Genomic DNA, 17,548 nt, shown 5'->3' on the forward strand with positions numbered 1-17,548 from the left:
TAGTAATTCTTGTATAAACTTGGCTGTATTTGAACTTCAGTAGAAGTAGAATGAGTTTGTAGACATTTAGAAATCTAAATTACCCATGAATTTGTGGTGGCTTAATTGATAACAGATATGAGTGGTAAGAGACTTCTGCAAAATAACTTACCAAGTGTGTGTTTGATCATTGACAAACACAGCTGACCTGCTGGTACACTTCACTGAGAATGTGAAATTTCAGAAGGTGCCCTCGAAATTTATCTGGTGTGATCAGGCTCTACAGGAAATACTGAGGCAGGTAACATGTAGCAAGATATTCTTCCTTTTGTGGGAAATTGCAGGTGGCTCATATCACACCATTACCAATGTAGTAAGTCACCATTAACTAAAACTAAGGAAAAAGAAGGTCTCAAAGGAATGTTGTTTTATTGTAGAAATTTTTTATTTGTATATTTCTCAGCAATAGTTTAAAGATGTCCCCAACAAAACAACTCAGCTATCCAGTGGCTCTCCCATGCCTCAGGTGAAATGACTTACTGCCCTGAAGTCAGTTCCTAATTTTTTTCTCCTGGAAATGTCATTAATTGCCAGGCCTGTTAGGAATTTCAGTAGAAAGGCCAAAGACCCTCTGGGCATGATGGTTTCCTCTTTCCAAACCACATTCAGATGTGAGGCCTTTCTGGACTTTAAAACTACAGGTTTTAAGACACAGGAAGTCATGTTAAGGATGGCCCCAAAGATGTTCCCTGGTTTTGTCTCATCTTGGTTTCGTCAAGTCAGAATAGTTCAGCAGGAGCAGGTAGAAAAGCACAAGATGCTCTGGCAAGAGGCTTTTTGCATTTGTGGTTGCCCATGCTGAGGAAAGGTGCTTTGACATGGTAATGGCTACCAGAAAAAGCATGTAGATATAGTAGGGGAACTGGTGAGGTATTTCTTGAAAAGAAATTTAAGTACAAGTTCTTTAGCTGGTAAAACTTAAGCCGACACAGAAAACAATTTACTCAGAAGCAAAGAAAAAAACAGCAGACAGATAGGCACCAAAGCTGAAAATGAAAATTTATCTGAAAGAAAAAAAAACAGTGAAAGAACAAATGAACACATTGACTCCAAATTCCTTGGAAATTAAAAGAATACGTTCCTTAAACCCATCAAAAGGATTTTGAAATAACTTCCACTAAAAGCATTTGGGGTAACTCAGACCTCCCCTCCTGTTCAGCACTGATGTGTGTCGGGCTGTGTAATGTGGGGCTGTGGTGGCACCAGTGGGTCCCTCCTGGCTCGTGCAGAGAAGACTCCCCATCCAGGTGCCTCTGGGGCACTCAGTACGGGCAAACTGCAGTGGACAAGGCCAGTGCTGTGCTTGGGCAGCCAGGCAGGAGCACAGTTCCATCCCAGAGCTGTCAGGAGAGAGGGAGGAACTATGACCATAATGCATTCAGAAGCACTAATGTGTTACACCCTGTTATAAGTTAAAGAGCTCGTTGCTTTCCTCTGATGATAAGGTTGTGTGAAGATGAGACTGAAATAAATTCCACCAGCAAGCAGTTTAGGTGAGGAAAAGCCTCAGGTTATACACCCATAGCTGCTGTGTGATTTTTATGCATTCTGTGCAATCAAGCGATATTGAGATCATCATTAGAGCCTATTAAAAACACCATCATGAACTCTGTGTGTGCTGTGCTAAGGACTTCATCTGTAGTTAAACTCTTTGATTTTTAATTTCAAAATTTATTTTACTAGTGAAGATGAAGGACTTGTTTCTAGCACAGCACTCACACAAATGCTGTGCTTTTGCCTTTGGATAAAACTGTGATTAGCAGTTTGAAGCTTTGTGTTCTTGACATGGAGCAAAACAACACAGTCATCATAACAAATTCCTGACAAAAATATTGAAGTGCGATTGTATTTATGGGCTTTAAAGAACAGAACATCACAGAAAAGTGATAGCTTCAAGTAGGAGTTGTATAGATCTTTGATAGGCAATTAATCAGAATAAATACTGTGGTTTAACTGTTTTTAAACACAGGTGTGAAAATTTTATTCACCCATATATTCTCTCTCCCTTCCTTGTTTACAGGTGGGAGTGTGCAGAAATATTAAAAGGTGAATGAATGTATGTGTGCAGAGAGATCACAGCCTTCCCATTGCATGGATGATAGATGGTCTGCTTGTGGGGTTCTTTTAATCTCTTGAACCTCCTTTCTGCCACATGGCCAACAGGCAGTTTTAAAGGCAGCAGGAAATCAAATGTGACATAATTACAAAAGAAATGGTTTCCCATGAAGTGATCTAATGTCTTTAAGGCTATAGATTGGAGAGGAAAATGTATCCTTACGAGAACTAAAATTAACAGCTCATCCATCATTCACTGCTTGGAAAGGAAGCGTTTGAATGGTGCTGGGGTTAAGGTGGCTGAACTGTTTTACTAATTTCAGCAGGAAAGCTAGGATTTAGCAGAGCTTTCAGTCAACACTTAATAACAAATATTTGAATAGATCTCTCCATTATCTTCAATAACAAAGGGCATTTGTCTATCAGCTCTGCTTGTGTTTGTGGTTTTGGCTTTGCAGTTCACTTCTGTCTCAATGCTGCCCAGCAGTCACAAGCTGGGTCTTGGGGGCCAGGTGGTATGTGGGGCTGCAGCCCGTGGGAAGCTGGGCACAGAGGGGCTGCAGCTCATGGGAAGCTGGGCACAGAGGGGCTGTAGCCTGTGGGAAGCTGGGCACAGAGGGGCTGCAGCCCATGGGAGACTGGGCACAGAGGGGCTGTAGCCTGTGGGAAGCTGGGCACAGGGGGCTGTAGCCCGTGGGAAACCGGGCACAGCAGCTCACAGTGTGTTAACGCTGTAACTGTGTCTGCACCACAGAGGCGAAGCAGAAAGCGCCTGGGGGGAAAATCACTTGCTGTTTGAATGCTCTACTTTTTGGAGAGCAGCTCTATGATAATGATAATGACATTGCTCAAGACAGCGAGGATCCTGGTTTTTCAAGTCTCTCCTACTTTACGTAATGCTGCTGTGTCACATTAGTACATGCTTATTAGGGATTCATTTAAAATACATGGGTGCTGATAAATTACTCACAGCGCTGCTACTGTTACTTTTGCATAATTAGAAAATATATGAAGGTTTAGAAACTCTAATGATGTGAATATGAATACATCCCCTCTTGCAGTCTGCTGGGATTTCTCCATCATTGCCTGTATATTGGCCTTTTCTGTCTGGAGCTGAAAACTCATTAGACCTGACAGTGTTCAGATCGTGTGCTGGAAATGCCGTTCTCTGTTAATTTATTACGGGCCAAATCCAGAGCAGGGCTGGTGTGCTGCTCAGTTGCCCAGACAAGACAACTCTGCTGAATATGTCAGTGCTGGAATGATGCCCCTTAGCCTGAAGGCTGACGTAACCCTCCCTCCAGCCAGCTCTTGTGCGTGCTGCTCCTGCTCCCCAGGCGGGCAGGCAGACAGACAGACAGGCTTACCAGCACAGCCATCCGGATCCCCGGCGTGTGCCACCCAGCCCATCATCCATCCCCCCTGGAAGTGCCTCTTCGGGGCGAGCCCTGTGTCCGTGAGTCACGGAGGATTTACAAAGGCAGCTTGTCGCTGGTAAAGACTTTCATTTTAGTTTCCCAATCAGCATTGCAACGGGGAGGAGTGGATGGCAGCAATAAAGCAAGGAGATGACTATAGTCTGAAGTTCAGTGTTGTGCCAGGAAGGGACGTCTTAAAATCTTGATTTACATTCTGCTGCTCACACTGTTACTGACATGTCAGCGACGTCTGGTTGCAGCCGGAGTGACTCTCTGCTTGTCTGTTTGTGTGAGCGGAGCTCACTCCAGAAAAGATGCCTGTTAAAGCAGCTACAGCACATCACCCGCCTGCTGCCAAAGGTCACACTTTCTAAAGGACTATGATACACAGGAAGAAAGTCTCAAAAGACTCCTACAATATTGTATTATTCTTATAAGACAGTTTCTTTTGTAGTCAGGCCACTGTGTATGTCAGGTGTGGAAAAACAAGTGATGCTGAAGCCTGGAGGGTTTTTTCTAGGCTGCTTCCCCATCTGTTTGGGTGGGCAGCACTGCTGTGAACCCTCCTTCCCCACCATCACCACTTCCACCAGCTCCTTGCTGGATTCCCCATCCCTCCACCCCATGCAGGGGTTGTCTGCATCTTAGAGGCTCCTAGAGAAATGCTGCAGCCCTGGGGTTTGTGGGCCTGATCCTTCCACTCTCTGGGCTTCATTTGCCCCAACTGGGAAAGGAAAACGCCATTTCTAAAGCATAAGTTATTATCTGAGCAACAAACCAACGTGACAGCATCTCCCATAACAAGCTGCAAAATACTATTAGTCACGAGGTCATCCTTTCTTTTACACTTATGCATGTGGTCTCAAAGGTTTGTGTATTCCTACAAACACGCAGACTAGTTTACATGCACATGCTTGAACCTTGCTTTTCTGTGGTATCCCACAATTCTTAAACTGGGTAGAGTGGGCAGAGTTTGGTAGATTTGGGGGGTTGGCCTTGCTAGAAGAAAAATGCCCTGTGCATGCTCATGGCATTTGACCTACTTTCTTCTGCTGAGAATGTAATAAAAGCAAGAGGTTGATGTAATGATGGGATTGATTTTTCTGTCCATATAGGTAAGTAAATTGCTGGCATCACAAGTTATCTGTGGCTAAAAGCTGTGACATTGATCTATTAGACTCTGCCCTATGACCTTCAGTAAATGACATCTCTGCTTTCATGTCCACACTGGGGAAGGGGGACTAATGGTGCCCTCTGGCCCTTATGAGACCTATTTTTACCTCCTCAGTAAAAAGCTTGGAAATCTCAGGCAGACAGGCCTTACTGACAATATTTATCATGGTCCTATTACTAATGTAGCATCATTAGGCCAACCCCACATGCTCCAGAGCTGGGATTGGGCTGGGGGCTCCCACCACCGTCCCTCGCTCCTCCCAGAGTCATCTGTGCCAGGGGTGAATTGACATAAGGCTTGAGGGGGTGTGGAAGTCAAAGCCTTATCCAAAACGACCACAACAGTTGTAGACACTTCATTGGAATTTACCATGTAGGAAGTTCAAGCAAGCAACTGCCTAAACCCTGTGGATCTCAGTGGTGCCCAGGCCAGGCAGCAGCAGCGGTACCAAGCCAGTCTCTGGCAGTTTTTCATTCCTGTTTAGTAACTCGCTCTTTAATGGTTCATAAGCTACTGGATTCATTAGCTGCTGTAGAAGAGCTAATTGCACATGTGGAAGGAAAGCAATGAGTGATGATAATGAAGCTAAGGTTTGCATTTAAGTGCCCAAGTTCATACCAGCGAGGTGTGCATCTATATAAAGGCAGCTTGTATTATTCAGATTAAATACCTGCACTTTTTTTAGGACGGACCTTTGTGTTTTGTATCAGCAACATCTGTCTGATTTAAGGTCTATAAATTTCTCTTGTTATAGAGCTATAACATAGTCATAGGACTGGTATAGCAGAGGAGTCTGCTGCTTTAGGTCCTTTATTGATGTCTCTGCCTGCCTTGGTGTGCGTGCCATGGTCAGGATGGTCTGTGCACTTTTTTATTTTGCTGCACTTCCCTGTTGGATTTACTTCGTTTCCATGTATGTTGGCCTACTCCAAGGTATATTAAAGTTTATGTAGCTTGGACCCAGCCCTGACACCAGGCATCTGTAACTGGCTTCCTTGTAGCTCTTCTACATCCCTAGTATGCCCATTCTGTTCTTACACTGATATTGGCCAGCACAAAATGTTCTCCTGTTCTTCCTCATAGCCCACCTAGTGGATTAGTGGAGAGACCTTATCTTAGTTTTGAAGGCAGAGGTAAAAAAATTAACATCAATATAATCTAAAATTTTAAACAGTATAAAAGGGAGAATATGTAAATGGATTTTAAAACTAAAATTGATTTGGGTGAAAAATGGGTGAAAAATCATCATGGCTGGATGATCAGCAATCATCACCTATAACAGAAAAATTTAAGCTTAACTGCTGGGAAATCCTTTCATGGTGCCTGCCATAAGAAATTAAGGACCATTTTGGTCATTTTAATAAAATATCCGAACAGGGTGCATGAGGCAGGTGTTTTGAAGAAGACCTGCAGGTTGTGGAGAAGGTGGCAGGGAGGGCTAAATGTTCTAAAATAGACAAAGGACATCCCTGTAACATGCTTTGAACTATAGAGGAGAAATGCTGTTTCCTTCAAACACAACATTCACTGGTGCTCAGCAGTGGAGGAGGTGACGCAGAGTCACTTCTGGCAGAAACATGAGACAGATGTCTGCAGAGGGGGAAGGTAATTTGGTCAGTGGGAGGAGGCTTCAGCTACAAAGGTATTTTAGAGCTAAATTTAACCAGTGTCAAGGAATCGTCCAACATGTGCTGAGCTTTGCTGTGTAGCTCTAGGTGATTTGGGATGTGCCAAAGCGAACCAAGGCATCTGGTTTCATTCAGCTGGAGCCACAGTGCTGGGTTTTTTGGTGGTTGGATAGGTTGAAGAAATAACTGCAACTGAGAGGCAAACCTGCCTCCTTCCCACTGCCTGTATGGTGCACCCAGCCCTGGCCGGCCACACTTTTGGATGCTCTCACACCCTGTGGGGTTGTTTGATTTCTCATTTCACTACTGGAGCCAAGCACACATCAAAACTGGGGGAATTAGAATGAAAGACAGTGTTAAAACTGTGGACTGATTGAATTGGCACCTTCTTTTCAAACGAATGCTTTGCTACCCAGAAGCAACGTGTATTTAGGTACCGATGAGTAACAGGCCAAGTGAAGTGAGTCGTCGGCACGAGAGCTGCTGGCTCTGCTGACATGGAAGGGAGCTGCCTGCACCCTTGGCTGAGGTGTTGGTGGCTCATATTTCTGCATAAACATCTCAAATAAAGAAAAAAAAAAAGGCAGCACTATTGACAAAGCAAAGGCCAGCTCTATTTATATCTGCAGTAAGGCTGTGATAATGAAAAGACGCTTTAATGTGTCCCAGGGCCTAGATGAAACGCTGAAAATGTTGCTTTTAAGAAAAAAATGATAATAATATCCCCTTGAAATCCCAAGGAAATGTGTGTGGTGGACTTCTGGAGAGCAATATCAAAGAAATGAAATAAGAGTTGCAGAGCATAGGGAGTTACTGCAGTTATGGGCTTTGAATTGGTTTAAATCTTTACTTTTAAGCTTTTTTTTCTAAGTATCTCTTTAAAAGTAACACTTTAATGAGAGAGAAAATGTTTTACTGACGCTGAACTGTAACAACAGTGCAGATCTGTCAGACTTTACCTTATTTTGAAGTGTAAATTCTTTCCCTATGGTTGCTTCTGCTGTCTGGCCCCCCTTATGGGTGTCAGACTCCTGGAGGGGACTGGGAGGGGTGGCGTGAATGTCTGCAGAGGAGGACAGATGGGTGAGAATCTTATTTCAGCAAAGGATTTGCAGCTTTATAGTTAGAAAGGAAAGAAATTTTCCTTTTCTGAAAATCTTTTAGGGTAGTTGGTTTTTGTTGAGGCAGTTGGAAAATTGGGAAAATGTAAATATTTACTCAAAATATCATCTTTCATTTCTTCTTGTTGCATCTTTGACCAGCTTTAGGCAACAAGTTGTTTCATGGTATTGAGCAGGTGTAACATATGGTTCCTGGGGCAGAAAATGCCCTTGAGCACTGCTGAGTGGATGTGCAGTATCCCTTTCTACGAGAAGCCTCATCATAAGTCATTTTTTTGGCCTCATTATGAATTTAGGTGAATGGCTGCAAAAAGCAGCACTAACCAAGCAGGACTCAGTGGCCAGAGCCCATCACCTCCCTGGTCCTCTCTCCCAGGACAGCTGTGGGTCCTCACCAAGACTCCCCCCAGCTGGACTCTCTGCTCCAAAACCAGCACGTGCCTGATGCATTTTATTTTAACCTTTCCCAGTCAATACTGTTCATTTCTCACTTGCATTTTTGTCTACTTCTACTAGATCAGATTGTTATTCTCATTTAGGTTATTCGATAATAACAAGATACTGTGAAAATCCCACAGCAGAAGAAAAGGTGGGCAACGTTCTTATAGAAATGGGAACTGATTTTTAACCACATCATCCAGAAGAGTTAAATGAAGGCAGCAAACTATAAAGCTTAGGCTATTTGTTGAAGTTGAAAAGGGATCAGGTTTTGAGTCATGGAATGTGGTTTTCTGAAGCATGAATGATGATATTCACCCTTTGCCCTTGGAGCTGGGAACGTGCTTTGTTTGGACCATGTGCAGCCCTGAGTGTGCTGTTGGCACTCATGGGATGACTGTGATTATAAAGAATGCACAGATGTACTGGCTGTTGCTTTCAGCTAGTCTGGCCAGCTGGAAAGAGTATGAAAGAAGTTATTACAGACAGGTATTCAGGTGTGAGTTAGAAGACTAAAAGGAAAAGAAATTCTGGTTTATCTGTGTAATTAGAGGCATGCTCTGTAGAGAAAAACAGAAAACAAGCAAAAGTATATGTAATGCATGCACAATTGGGAAGGCTCATTGCTGTAGCTTGCTGAGAGGTAGGAGAAAGTGTAAAGCTGGTTTCATACCTTTCTTTTGTTCCTTAGGTGCCCATTTGCAAATATAAGTGGGCAGGTGCATTTGTATTATTTATGTTAGAAGAAGATGAAGGTTGTAAGGAAGAGAACCTTGAAACTGGGACACGCCAGGTTTACCACTGCTCACTCAGTCTATGTGTTGGCCAGCCAGGCTGTTTATGTTCCTTTTCTGCCTGAGGGAGCTGCACAAGAAGAGCAGGCAGACCGGCCGTGGGCAGTGCCTTGGGCTGTGGTGTGGGCTGCCCATGCTGCCTGCACTGCTGCCTGCACTGCTGCCTGCTCAGGGGCACAGTGCTGCCACAGGGGCTGTGCTGCCCACAGGGCACGAGAGTGGTGGCAGCTGCTGAGACAGTGACAACCACCCCGTCCCGGCACTTCTGGTGGCCCTTGGGTCCCCAGAGCCCCTCTGGCGGGTGCCTGGGCACTGTGCACTGCCCTGGTCAGCCCACATGCATTGAGGGGTGGTTGGAAAAGCAGGAGATCCAGGCCAGTGTGCTCACAGAGTGGCAGCAGCCTGGTTTGGCCATCGGCCACTGGATGCCTGTCTGAGAGCCCCAGTGGGACATCTCCCCCTGGGCAGGACCCACAGCCCTGCAGCCAGCCAGGGCTCAGAGCTCCCCTCTCCAAACCCACCTGCTGAGGCTGGCACGGGCCAGGAGCTGAGCTGCCACACCCCCCTTCAGCTTCAGAGCCACCATCCTCATCTCAGGGTATTCAGTGTTTTCTGTTGCAGAGGAAAGTCAGGAAAATCCCAATTCCTTCTTTTACCTGTGTAAGGACCATTTCAGGCCCCACTTATATCCTTCTTCCTCCTGGTGCTGGACAAACAAAGCCCTACAGCCCCTCTTTAGCCAGAAGATGCTCTCTCTCTCTTGCTTATTTTTCACACCCACCACCCAGCCAGCTCCTCTTCAAGCTGGGCTGTATTGTCTCTCTGATTTCCTGTTGTCGATTGGGTTGATTTTAATTGGTTTGCATTTTCAGTTGTTTTTCAGCTCATCAGGAAGGATAATTAAAATAAAATCCTGCCCTCCGTGCTCCTCTCCATCCGTTGTAGCAACACCAGCTGAGCATGTTAATCTGAGGAGCAGTACAGGCAGGGCTTACTCCCTGTGAAGTGTTTGGAGGCTGGTTGTCAAGCGTTACATTATTCAAAATGCATTAAATTGTCCTGAATGAGGAGGAAACATGTCTTGATCATCAAGCTGATGGACATTAGCAGTCTTCCACCACAAGTTTGCTAAATTTGAACTAGATTCACCTACTGCCTGCCTCATTCCCGTTCTGAGAGGAAAGCTGTGGACAGGCAGCTGGCAAGGAGTAGGAGGCATAAATTCGAGATACCCACAGCTTAGACCAAAAGCCTTATATAAATCCTTTGGATTTCTAGACTTTAGAGAAATGCAGTTAGTATTACTGCCTTCTGTTGACCAAACAGGAAAGTTTAACTGGTAGTTGAGGATACGAACACTTAAGAGTCTGGAGGTGGCTTTGAGATCTGAGGGTGGTTTAAATGTTACTGGTGGGGAAGAGGGAGAAGGGGAAATAACACATTTCTCAACATTTCCAGGTTTACAAAGCGTGTATGCTGAGCTAAAGGCTTTTAGGATTGGCTCATTCTCAAGACAAAGAAAGCAGGAAAAAATATATATAGATGACAGGCAAGCACTTAAGCAGAGATTTTTTTCAATTTATTAGTAATACTTGTGTTTGCTATCTTTTAGGTAAATGTGAAAACTCTTGAAAGTTTGACTATTGACTGCTAAGGGATTTTGTAATTCGTATTTATACTCCTTGTATGAGCAGCACTATTAGAAGCCACTAGGATGTCATGGTCTCCTATATCATAGACCTGCCATTGGCACTGTGAAAAGCAGACTCCTACCTTGCTGAAAACTTGTAATAAGCAGATGTCAGTCCTCCCTAGCTGCAGTTAATGTAAAAAAAACAATGCTGAGGATTTGTGTGAAGAGGAGAGGCTCCTTTTGCATCTGTTGGCCATATAGCTGAGCTGGGATTTCCCATCCTCCCTCTGGTTCAGTAGCAGAGCATCACGCAGGCAGATAAACCCAGCAGAGAACAGGAGCCAAGTGCTGGGACAGGCACACGCCATTGCTCATTCCGACTGCCAAGCTGCCAATTACACGGTGATTAGTAGAATAGACGTCTGAGATGTATTTCCCCCTCCCCAAACATTTTATGTCTTTGTCATTGTTCATGGGGCAACGTATCTCGTTTCCGAGCTACCTTGATTTTTTTTTTATTTGCTAGCCTTAGTCAGGTACAGGGTTTCATTAAACCTCCAAGCCAGCTAAGCCCGAGGAGCCCTTGCCCTTGTGCCCTTGCCGACGTGACTCTTCATTTCCCTCCTTTTGTCTCTCCCAGAGGTCAAAAATAGCTGTCTACGAGAAAATGTGGTCGTACATGAAGTCGGCCGAGCCTTCGGTGTTCACCAAAACGACGGCGGACGGGGTGGCGAGGGTGCGGAAGTCCAAGGGGAAGTTTGCCTTCCTGCTGGAGTCGACGATGAACGAGTACATCGAGCAGCGCAAGCCCTGCGACACCATGAAAGTTGGAGGCAACCTGGATTCCAAGGGCTATGGTGTAGCAACCCCCAAAGGCTCAGCATTAAGGTGGGTGGAATAATATAACAATATCCATGTTGTTATAGTATTCCACCTACCCTGATGTATTGTGTTGTCATTTTCTTTCTTGTGGATTTTGAGGTAACTTTAAAGTTTAAAATCTTCAATATTCCATGGAGTTAAATAAGACGGTAAATTATGGTTTCATTTATTTAATGCATCCATTTTTTGTGTTCTCTTCGTGTTGTCCTTTCTGATTGTTTGTTGCTGTTTTAATTTTACAGTTCAATGGCTTTTTCAATTTAAATGGTAAAAGCCAAGTTAACCTGCCATATGTGACGAATGTTAACTGCATGATGTGGTGTTCTTGTTACTTTTTTTCTCAAAGACGATTTCCCCATCCCGCACACTTCAGTTTTGAGCAAATGTTATCCTCCATGCCACCTTCCAATATTTAACCCTGTATTTGCTGTACAGACATTTTGATAGCTCCACGTTCTGTGAAATTTTAGCCAATTTGTCCTCTTGTGCTCCTTTTTTTATACGTTACGATTTCCTAAGCATTTGTGCATTTTTTCTTACAAGTTATGTTTTATCGTTTCAAGAAATGCTGTTAACCTGGCAGTATTAAAACTGAATGAGCAAGGCCTCTTGGACAAATTGAAAAACAAATGGTGGTACGACAAAGGAGAGTGCGGCAGCGGGGGAGGTGACTCCAAGGTCAGCCTCAATGTCACCACAATCGGGTACCTTAGCAAAGAGTAATCGGCAAGGCTGTTATTTCGCTTCTCAAGAAAAAAAAAACAACCCCAAAAAAGAAAGCAGATGAAAACCATTTCACTAATTGTGGTCGGGGAGAAAAAAAAACATTTTCTTGCTCAGTAGCTCTTTCAAAGAAACGGTCTTATTTAATATCATCCGCAGGCTTGGTCGAGCTTGGAAACCTTATTTAACTAACAGATAGAAAGTCCAGTACTGGTGGGATCTATGCCGAGGAAATAAGTGAGGTGACTGTGCAAGAAACCAGTGATGGCATCTGGCCTCTGTAATAACCCCTGAGAACAAGGCTTCAGTCCTCGTCCATGATTTAGCTGTGATGCAGAGCAGGTTTTGAGAGGCTTTTCTTGCCAGGACCAGCTGTGCCAGCACAGACCTGGAGATGAAAGGGCTTCTTTGCTCTTTGGGCAGGGGTCAAACAAACCAGTACCAGCACGTGAGGCTTTGCTGGCCTGAACTGGTGCCACGAGAGCACCTGGGAGGAAGCCTGGTCTGCTGAGAAGAGTTGCTGGGGTGGGGCTGTAGCTCAGGGAGGGAAAGGGTGGCTGCTCACCTAATCACAGTGTGGGCCAGAGATAAGAGTTAAGCAAGGATCATGGCAAAGACATAGTGTTACACAGAGATGGTAGTCCCCTTTAATGGTAAAACTGTAGCAACAAAGGTAACGTGAGGAGCTTGTGGTAGGCAAAGCTGAAAGGAGGTGCATTGCTTGCAACAGGGAGGTGTATTGCTGCACCAAACTGGATATTGATCTTAAGGAAAGCGGGTTTGAAAGTTTTGCCAGGAGTATTCAAATGTCACCTTTTGTATGGCACTGACCAGTCTTCTGCACACACCTAAGCAGGAGCCCTGCCTCTGTGTTTGACGTGCCTTTGATACAGATGTAGGCTCAGATCTGGCTCTAGTCACAGCAGTGGCAGTGCTCTCACTGCCTTCTGCTGAGCTGAGGCTCCCCCCAGCCTTCCAGGCAGCGTGTTTAGTAGTGAGGCTCATGAAGTTGCTTCAATGAGCTCGTGTATTGCAAAAGTTAACTAATGCGCTTTCCTATTGCCACCCTTACCCTGTAAAACTGGCAGTTTCTGCAGTCTTTAACCCAGTGAGGAGAAGCTGTAGCTAAAGTAGTCTGGGTACTGTTTGTCACCTCAGGTGCTGGAATTACCAAGAAAATTAATTTAAATGACATTGTTATACTGAAAAGTACTGAAATTCATTTTCATAGTGACACTCTCCTACAGCTAGTAAAACCAGTTCTTTAGGGAACAATAACTCCTAATCTTGCTTATAAAAATGCTTCAGCTTTGGTCCAAAATCAATAATACCAGTATTTTCAGTAGACTGCAGTTTTGGACAATTACTGCAAATTACTGCTGCATTCTATTAATAAGAGTTACTTACAGTTGGCTACATAGGAAATTGCTCATCTGGTCATGTCTGATGTTAGCAAAAGCCACTGTGTAATGTTGAAGGAAGGAAAAGCTCTTGAATTCAGGTTTGTTCAATAGCTGGAGGTATGCAGTGCTCAGCAGCAGCCTAGTGATGAGGATGAGCTTTTTTATGCTTTTTAGCTCTGCTGCTCACCCTTCACAGAACATTTTTATCTTATGTCATACTTGGCAGTATATTAAATGTTTAATATTCTTCTGGGATCCAGCACCTCATTGTCCAATGCTACCTCCATGAAAGAAAACTCTTTGTGCAAACCAGCTCCAATGAACTGCATTGCTTCAAGTTCATTGAATTAAACTCAGCCAATAAAACTTACAGCCCTAAGGAAACTAAAAAGGATTTTTTAAATGGTCATAATTAGGGCAGGACCATCCTTCTATTTTTTGCTTGTGTTGAAAGACCTTTTAATGAGTGATATTGTCTATTAGCAAACCCTTGGTCTGCTCAGGGAGTGTTGCAGGAGTGAGTCAGGGATGCTGTGATAACATGAATTGGTACCCAGAGAAGAGGAAAGGGGAGCAAACACAATTACAAGTGTTTTGCTGTTTTAGTCCAAAGTGCTGTCTTTCTGCAGTTTGTTGTAACCCGCTGTGGTGAAGGACTGCTGTTTGTCTGAGCTGCAGACACCAGCTCTCAGGGCATGGCTCAGCTGGGACAAGTTCCCAGGGAGGAGAAGGTGGGTAGGAGAAGACCTCCCACCGAAGACTAAGCTGAGGGAGGCGGAGGAGGGGTTAGTTGCTGTTTCCAGGGGTGTGGTAAATCAAAGGGCTTTTTTGTTATGGTTTTTCTGTTGAGGTAGCATCCCGTAGGCTCTGAGCGCTGCAGGCTGCGATGCAGCGCCCTTGCAGCAAACAGGAGGTGCCTTCCCTGCAGTGCACTCCCCCAGCACCGAGTTCAGGCCATGCCCCCACCCAGCGGGAGCCCCACTGCCCTCTCGGGAAAGCTGAGCACCAGTGCTGCCTTCTGGGCACTACAGCTCCAACAGTCTCGCTGGCCTCTCTCTCCTCTCTGTCCTCCCACCAGAAGTTGCCCTCATCATCTCATCCCGTCTCTCCGGTTAATTGTTTATACGAGCACGGCTTCATTTATAGAGCTTTCGGAGGAGGTGCTTCAAAACTGTTCTTTTTTTTCCCTTAAAGGAGGGGGTAGCTGGTGGGAATCAGAGCAGACGGGGTGGTGAAGGTGCCTGAGGCTGAGATACAGAGCTTGCACCGCGTCACACGGGGTGGTGTGGGGACATTGCTCACTCGGGGCAGCTCTCTCTACCGGCTGAGCTGACAGGCCCCCTCTCAGCTTCTCCAGTAGAGACCCAGGCTTGGGAAATCGCCGCCCCAAGTTTGCAATCATCCACCTGCTACCTACTGCCGATGGGTTGTGTGCAGCTGAAGGAGTTGTTGTAAACTGATAGTGCCGGGTTCTTGAGTTGAATTCCTCTGTGCACTCTGATATTCTAGCTCATGCTGAAAGCCAGAGGTAAGTATGCAGCCTGCTTGCCTGTGCCAGTGCCCATCATTGTACCACAAAGGACCCAGTCACCCAGAAAATGCCCTCCTGTGCTCGTCCTCCCTGCGGCCTCGCATGCGGTGTGCCTGTGCTTGGAGAGGAATGATTCTGAGTTGTGAGTTCATCTCTTGTTACCATATCTTCATTGACATTGGAAATTAATCAGTGACTTCCAGTTTCACAAGGATTTTGAAGCGGGAAAGAAGAAAAGGTATTCCACTGACTTTCTGCAAGATTTTTAATCTGTTGGGTTACATGGAGTGTAAGGTTAGTCCTGTGAGCTTCCTGTGCTCCTGGGGTTCACTCGTAATTTAAGACTAAAGACATTGTGCCATTTTAACAAGATTGTTTTAAAGGCCTCAGCTGACATGTGTCTTGTTTTCAGTGCTACCAGTCTGTGCCAGTGCTGGTGTGGAGCAGAGGGTGCCAGTCTGCCCTGAAGTGCCTTAGCTGCCAGTACTGCCCTGGCGAAGGGAGTTACCCAGTTTTTATAGTGGTCCTTATTTAAGAAGTCTGAAGGGGAATGTGCTCTGTCTATATGTAATATGTGTGGGCTGACTTGGCTGGTGCAGACGTTCTGGCACATGCATCAAAATTTGTTCACTTTGCCCTCCTAAACGAGCATAAATTCAGTTTCATGGCAAAATTATCCTCTCTTCAAATGCTCTTATACATGTGAGCTGAGTTCTCAATCATGAGAGAATACGAAATAACAGTTATAAAAAAAAATATTCCAGGAAATATGTTATAGTGTATTACAAGTTTGGAAACTAATTATTTTGTTTATTATACAATCCTATCATCTTGGGGCTGAGTGATGGCTGAATAGGAGTTTAACAAGAACTAGACAAAAGGGGATGCAGACGGCAGTAGCAGGCTGAGTGACAAGTGAAATTAATTATTCAGCTGCATAGGAACAATTTTCTGCTAAGATAAATTTCTGTAGTTCTGCTGTTGATAGATTTCTTGTATTCTTATACCTTCATGGTAACATTTAATGACAACCAACACGGAAGGAGAATGTTTGAATGCAGCTTCTCGCCAGCTTCACACGCCAAGATTCCTTGCTAATTATTTGACTCAATTTCTCTTTAATATATTCTTTTTTAGGCTGATATCTCTTTCGGCGGATATCTGTGAAATGACGTGCAGTGTAATGCTACTTCATTTTCCAATTGTTTCTTTTTAATCGTGGGATTACTTTTCAAACGTGTTAGCTGAGTTGTGCCCTCAGAGCCACGCTCCATGCAGCATCACATTCCCAAGCTCTTCTGAGCCGTGAGTGCGGCCATTAGCAGATGGAATCTGTTCCCCCATTTCTCTGTGCCGGTTTGCTTTGATAAATTTTCAGCACAGCCGTTGGCATTTGCAGCATAATTTTTTTAAGTGGCATATTTTTAGAAGAAATCTGTTATGCATTACTTTAGATGATACCTGACGCCTGAAGAGCACCACTGCCAAGCGTGTCGTGCGTAAAAGGGGACATTTGGGGAAGTGGCTATCTCTGAGAGATGCAGCACGATTTATTTGAGCAATTTGTTTGGAATTATGTTCATCAGCATGAATTTCCTTGTCACCCATTCTATAGGCCTGGGTTATGAGCTGGAAAAAGATAAAATGGCCGATCAGAGCCAGTGACAGTAACACAGAGCTAATTCGTGCTCAGAGCTGGGAAAGTTATATGAAATTATTGTATTGTGCAAATTAGTGACAAAGCAAAATAATGCTTTAAAAGGAAGACATCAGAATATTGGTTTAATTGACAGCTATTACTTTATAGCAGATTAGGAAATAATACTGTGTATGTTTTGTGCCCAAGAATGAAGTCTTAATGCCCTAGAAGTTCATTGGAGTATCTCACTTAGGGCATTGCCAGGAAGGGCAGAGAGCCTACTCTGGTTTGCAGAAATAGCAGTGCTGTTGTGCAGATTGTTGAGGGCATTTTCCTGGGAATGTAACTGGGATACTCAAAACAAGAATTTGGGATGAGCAGGTTGCCCAGGCTGAGAAGGAGTTGGTGGAGTCAGGGCTGGTGGCATCTGAGGATTGGGAACTGTTTTCTTTTGCCTGTATAACCTTTGTCGTCTTGGGGACTGGCTTTGCTGCTTTGCAAAGCCTGACCTGACGTGCTTGTGCAGCATTAACTGCAGCAGTGCTGGGGCACATGCAGGGACACACATCCTGCCTTTATGGCCATAAGAAATCTTGGTGAAAGACTTGTTACTTGTGTACTCTTTTTAATAATACCTGTGGCGCTTAACAGCTAATTTCCATAAATTGCTTACATGAGTCATTTATCCTGTACTGTAAGCATCAATGTGGGAAAAGTGGAGGCAGAAGGCTCCGTGGGACTGGAAAAGGAAAAAAAGGAAAACCAGCAGCTGGAAGTGGAGCTCCCAGCAGCAAGAGCAGGGCCCTTTCTTTGAACATCTCCCCGAGGGTCTGGGCTTGGCTGTTTCCTCTTTAATAGTAACTGCTGTCATTTAACATACAAAGGGAAAAGTAAATGCCTTTCTTCTTGTTCTTCTTCAAAGTGACTCTAATGTTTCAGCATTGAGCTCACGTGGACGCAGGCACTTGTGCTGATCTGTGGATTTCTCTGTGCTGGCCGGCACTGTAACCGTGGGTTGGACACCTTTAGCTTTGTACAAGCGCCGTAGCTGTTCTTTGAATGCCTTGTGT

The 17,548-nt window shown here is 44.6% G+C and overlaps 1 protein-coding gene across 9 annotated transcripts in view; it reads left to right on the forward strand.

Annotated features, from left to right (window-relative positions):
* GRIA3 (glutamate ionotropic receptor AMPA type subunit 3) overlaps positions 1 to 17,548 on the forward strand; it is a 602,976-nt gene that overhangs the window by 570,200 nt on the left and 15,228 nt on the right. For 5 of the 9 annotated variants that reach the window (XM_032702135.1, XM_032702131.1, XM_032702134.1 and 2 more), the window contains one exon: positions 10,941 to 11,188. In XM_032702135.1, the coding sequence (XP_032558026.1) occupies positions 10,941 to 11,188 (248 nt within the window). Of the gene's footprint in view, positions 1 to 10,940; positions 11,861 to 17,548 lie in introns of all 9 variants that reach the window. The other 4 variants (XR_004359634.1, XM_032702133.1, XM_032702137.1 and 1 more) reach the window with 2 other exon arrangements.

Source organism: Chiroxiphia lanceolata, chromosome 14, assembly GCF_009829145.1.
Source record: "Chiroxiphia lanceolata isolate bChiLan1 chromosome 14, bChiLan1.pri, whole genome shotgun sequence".
NCBI lineage: Eukaryota > Metazoa > Chordata > Aves > Passeriformes > Pipridae > Chiroxiphia > Chiroxiphia lanceolata.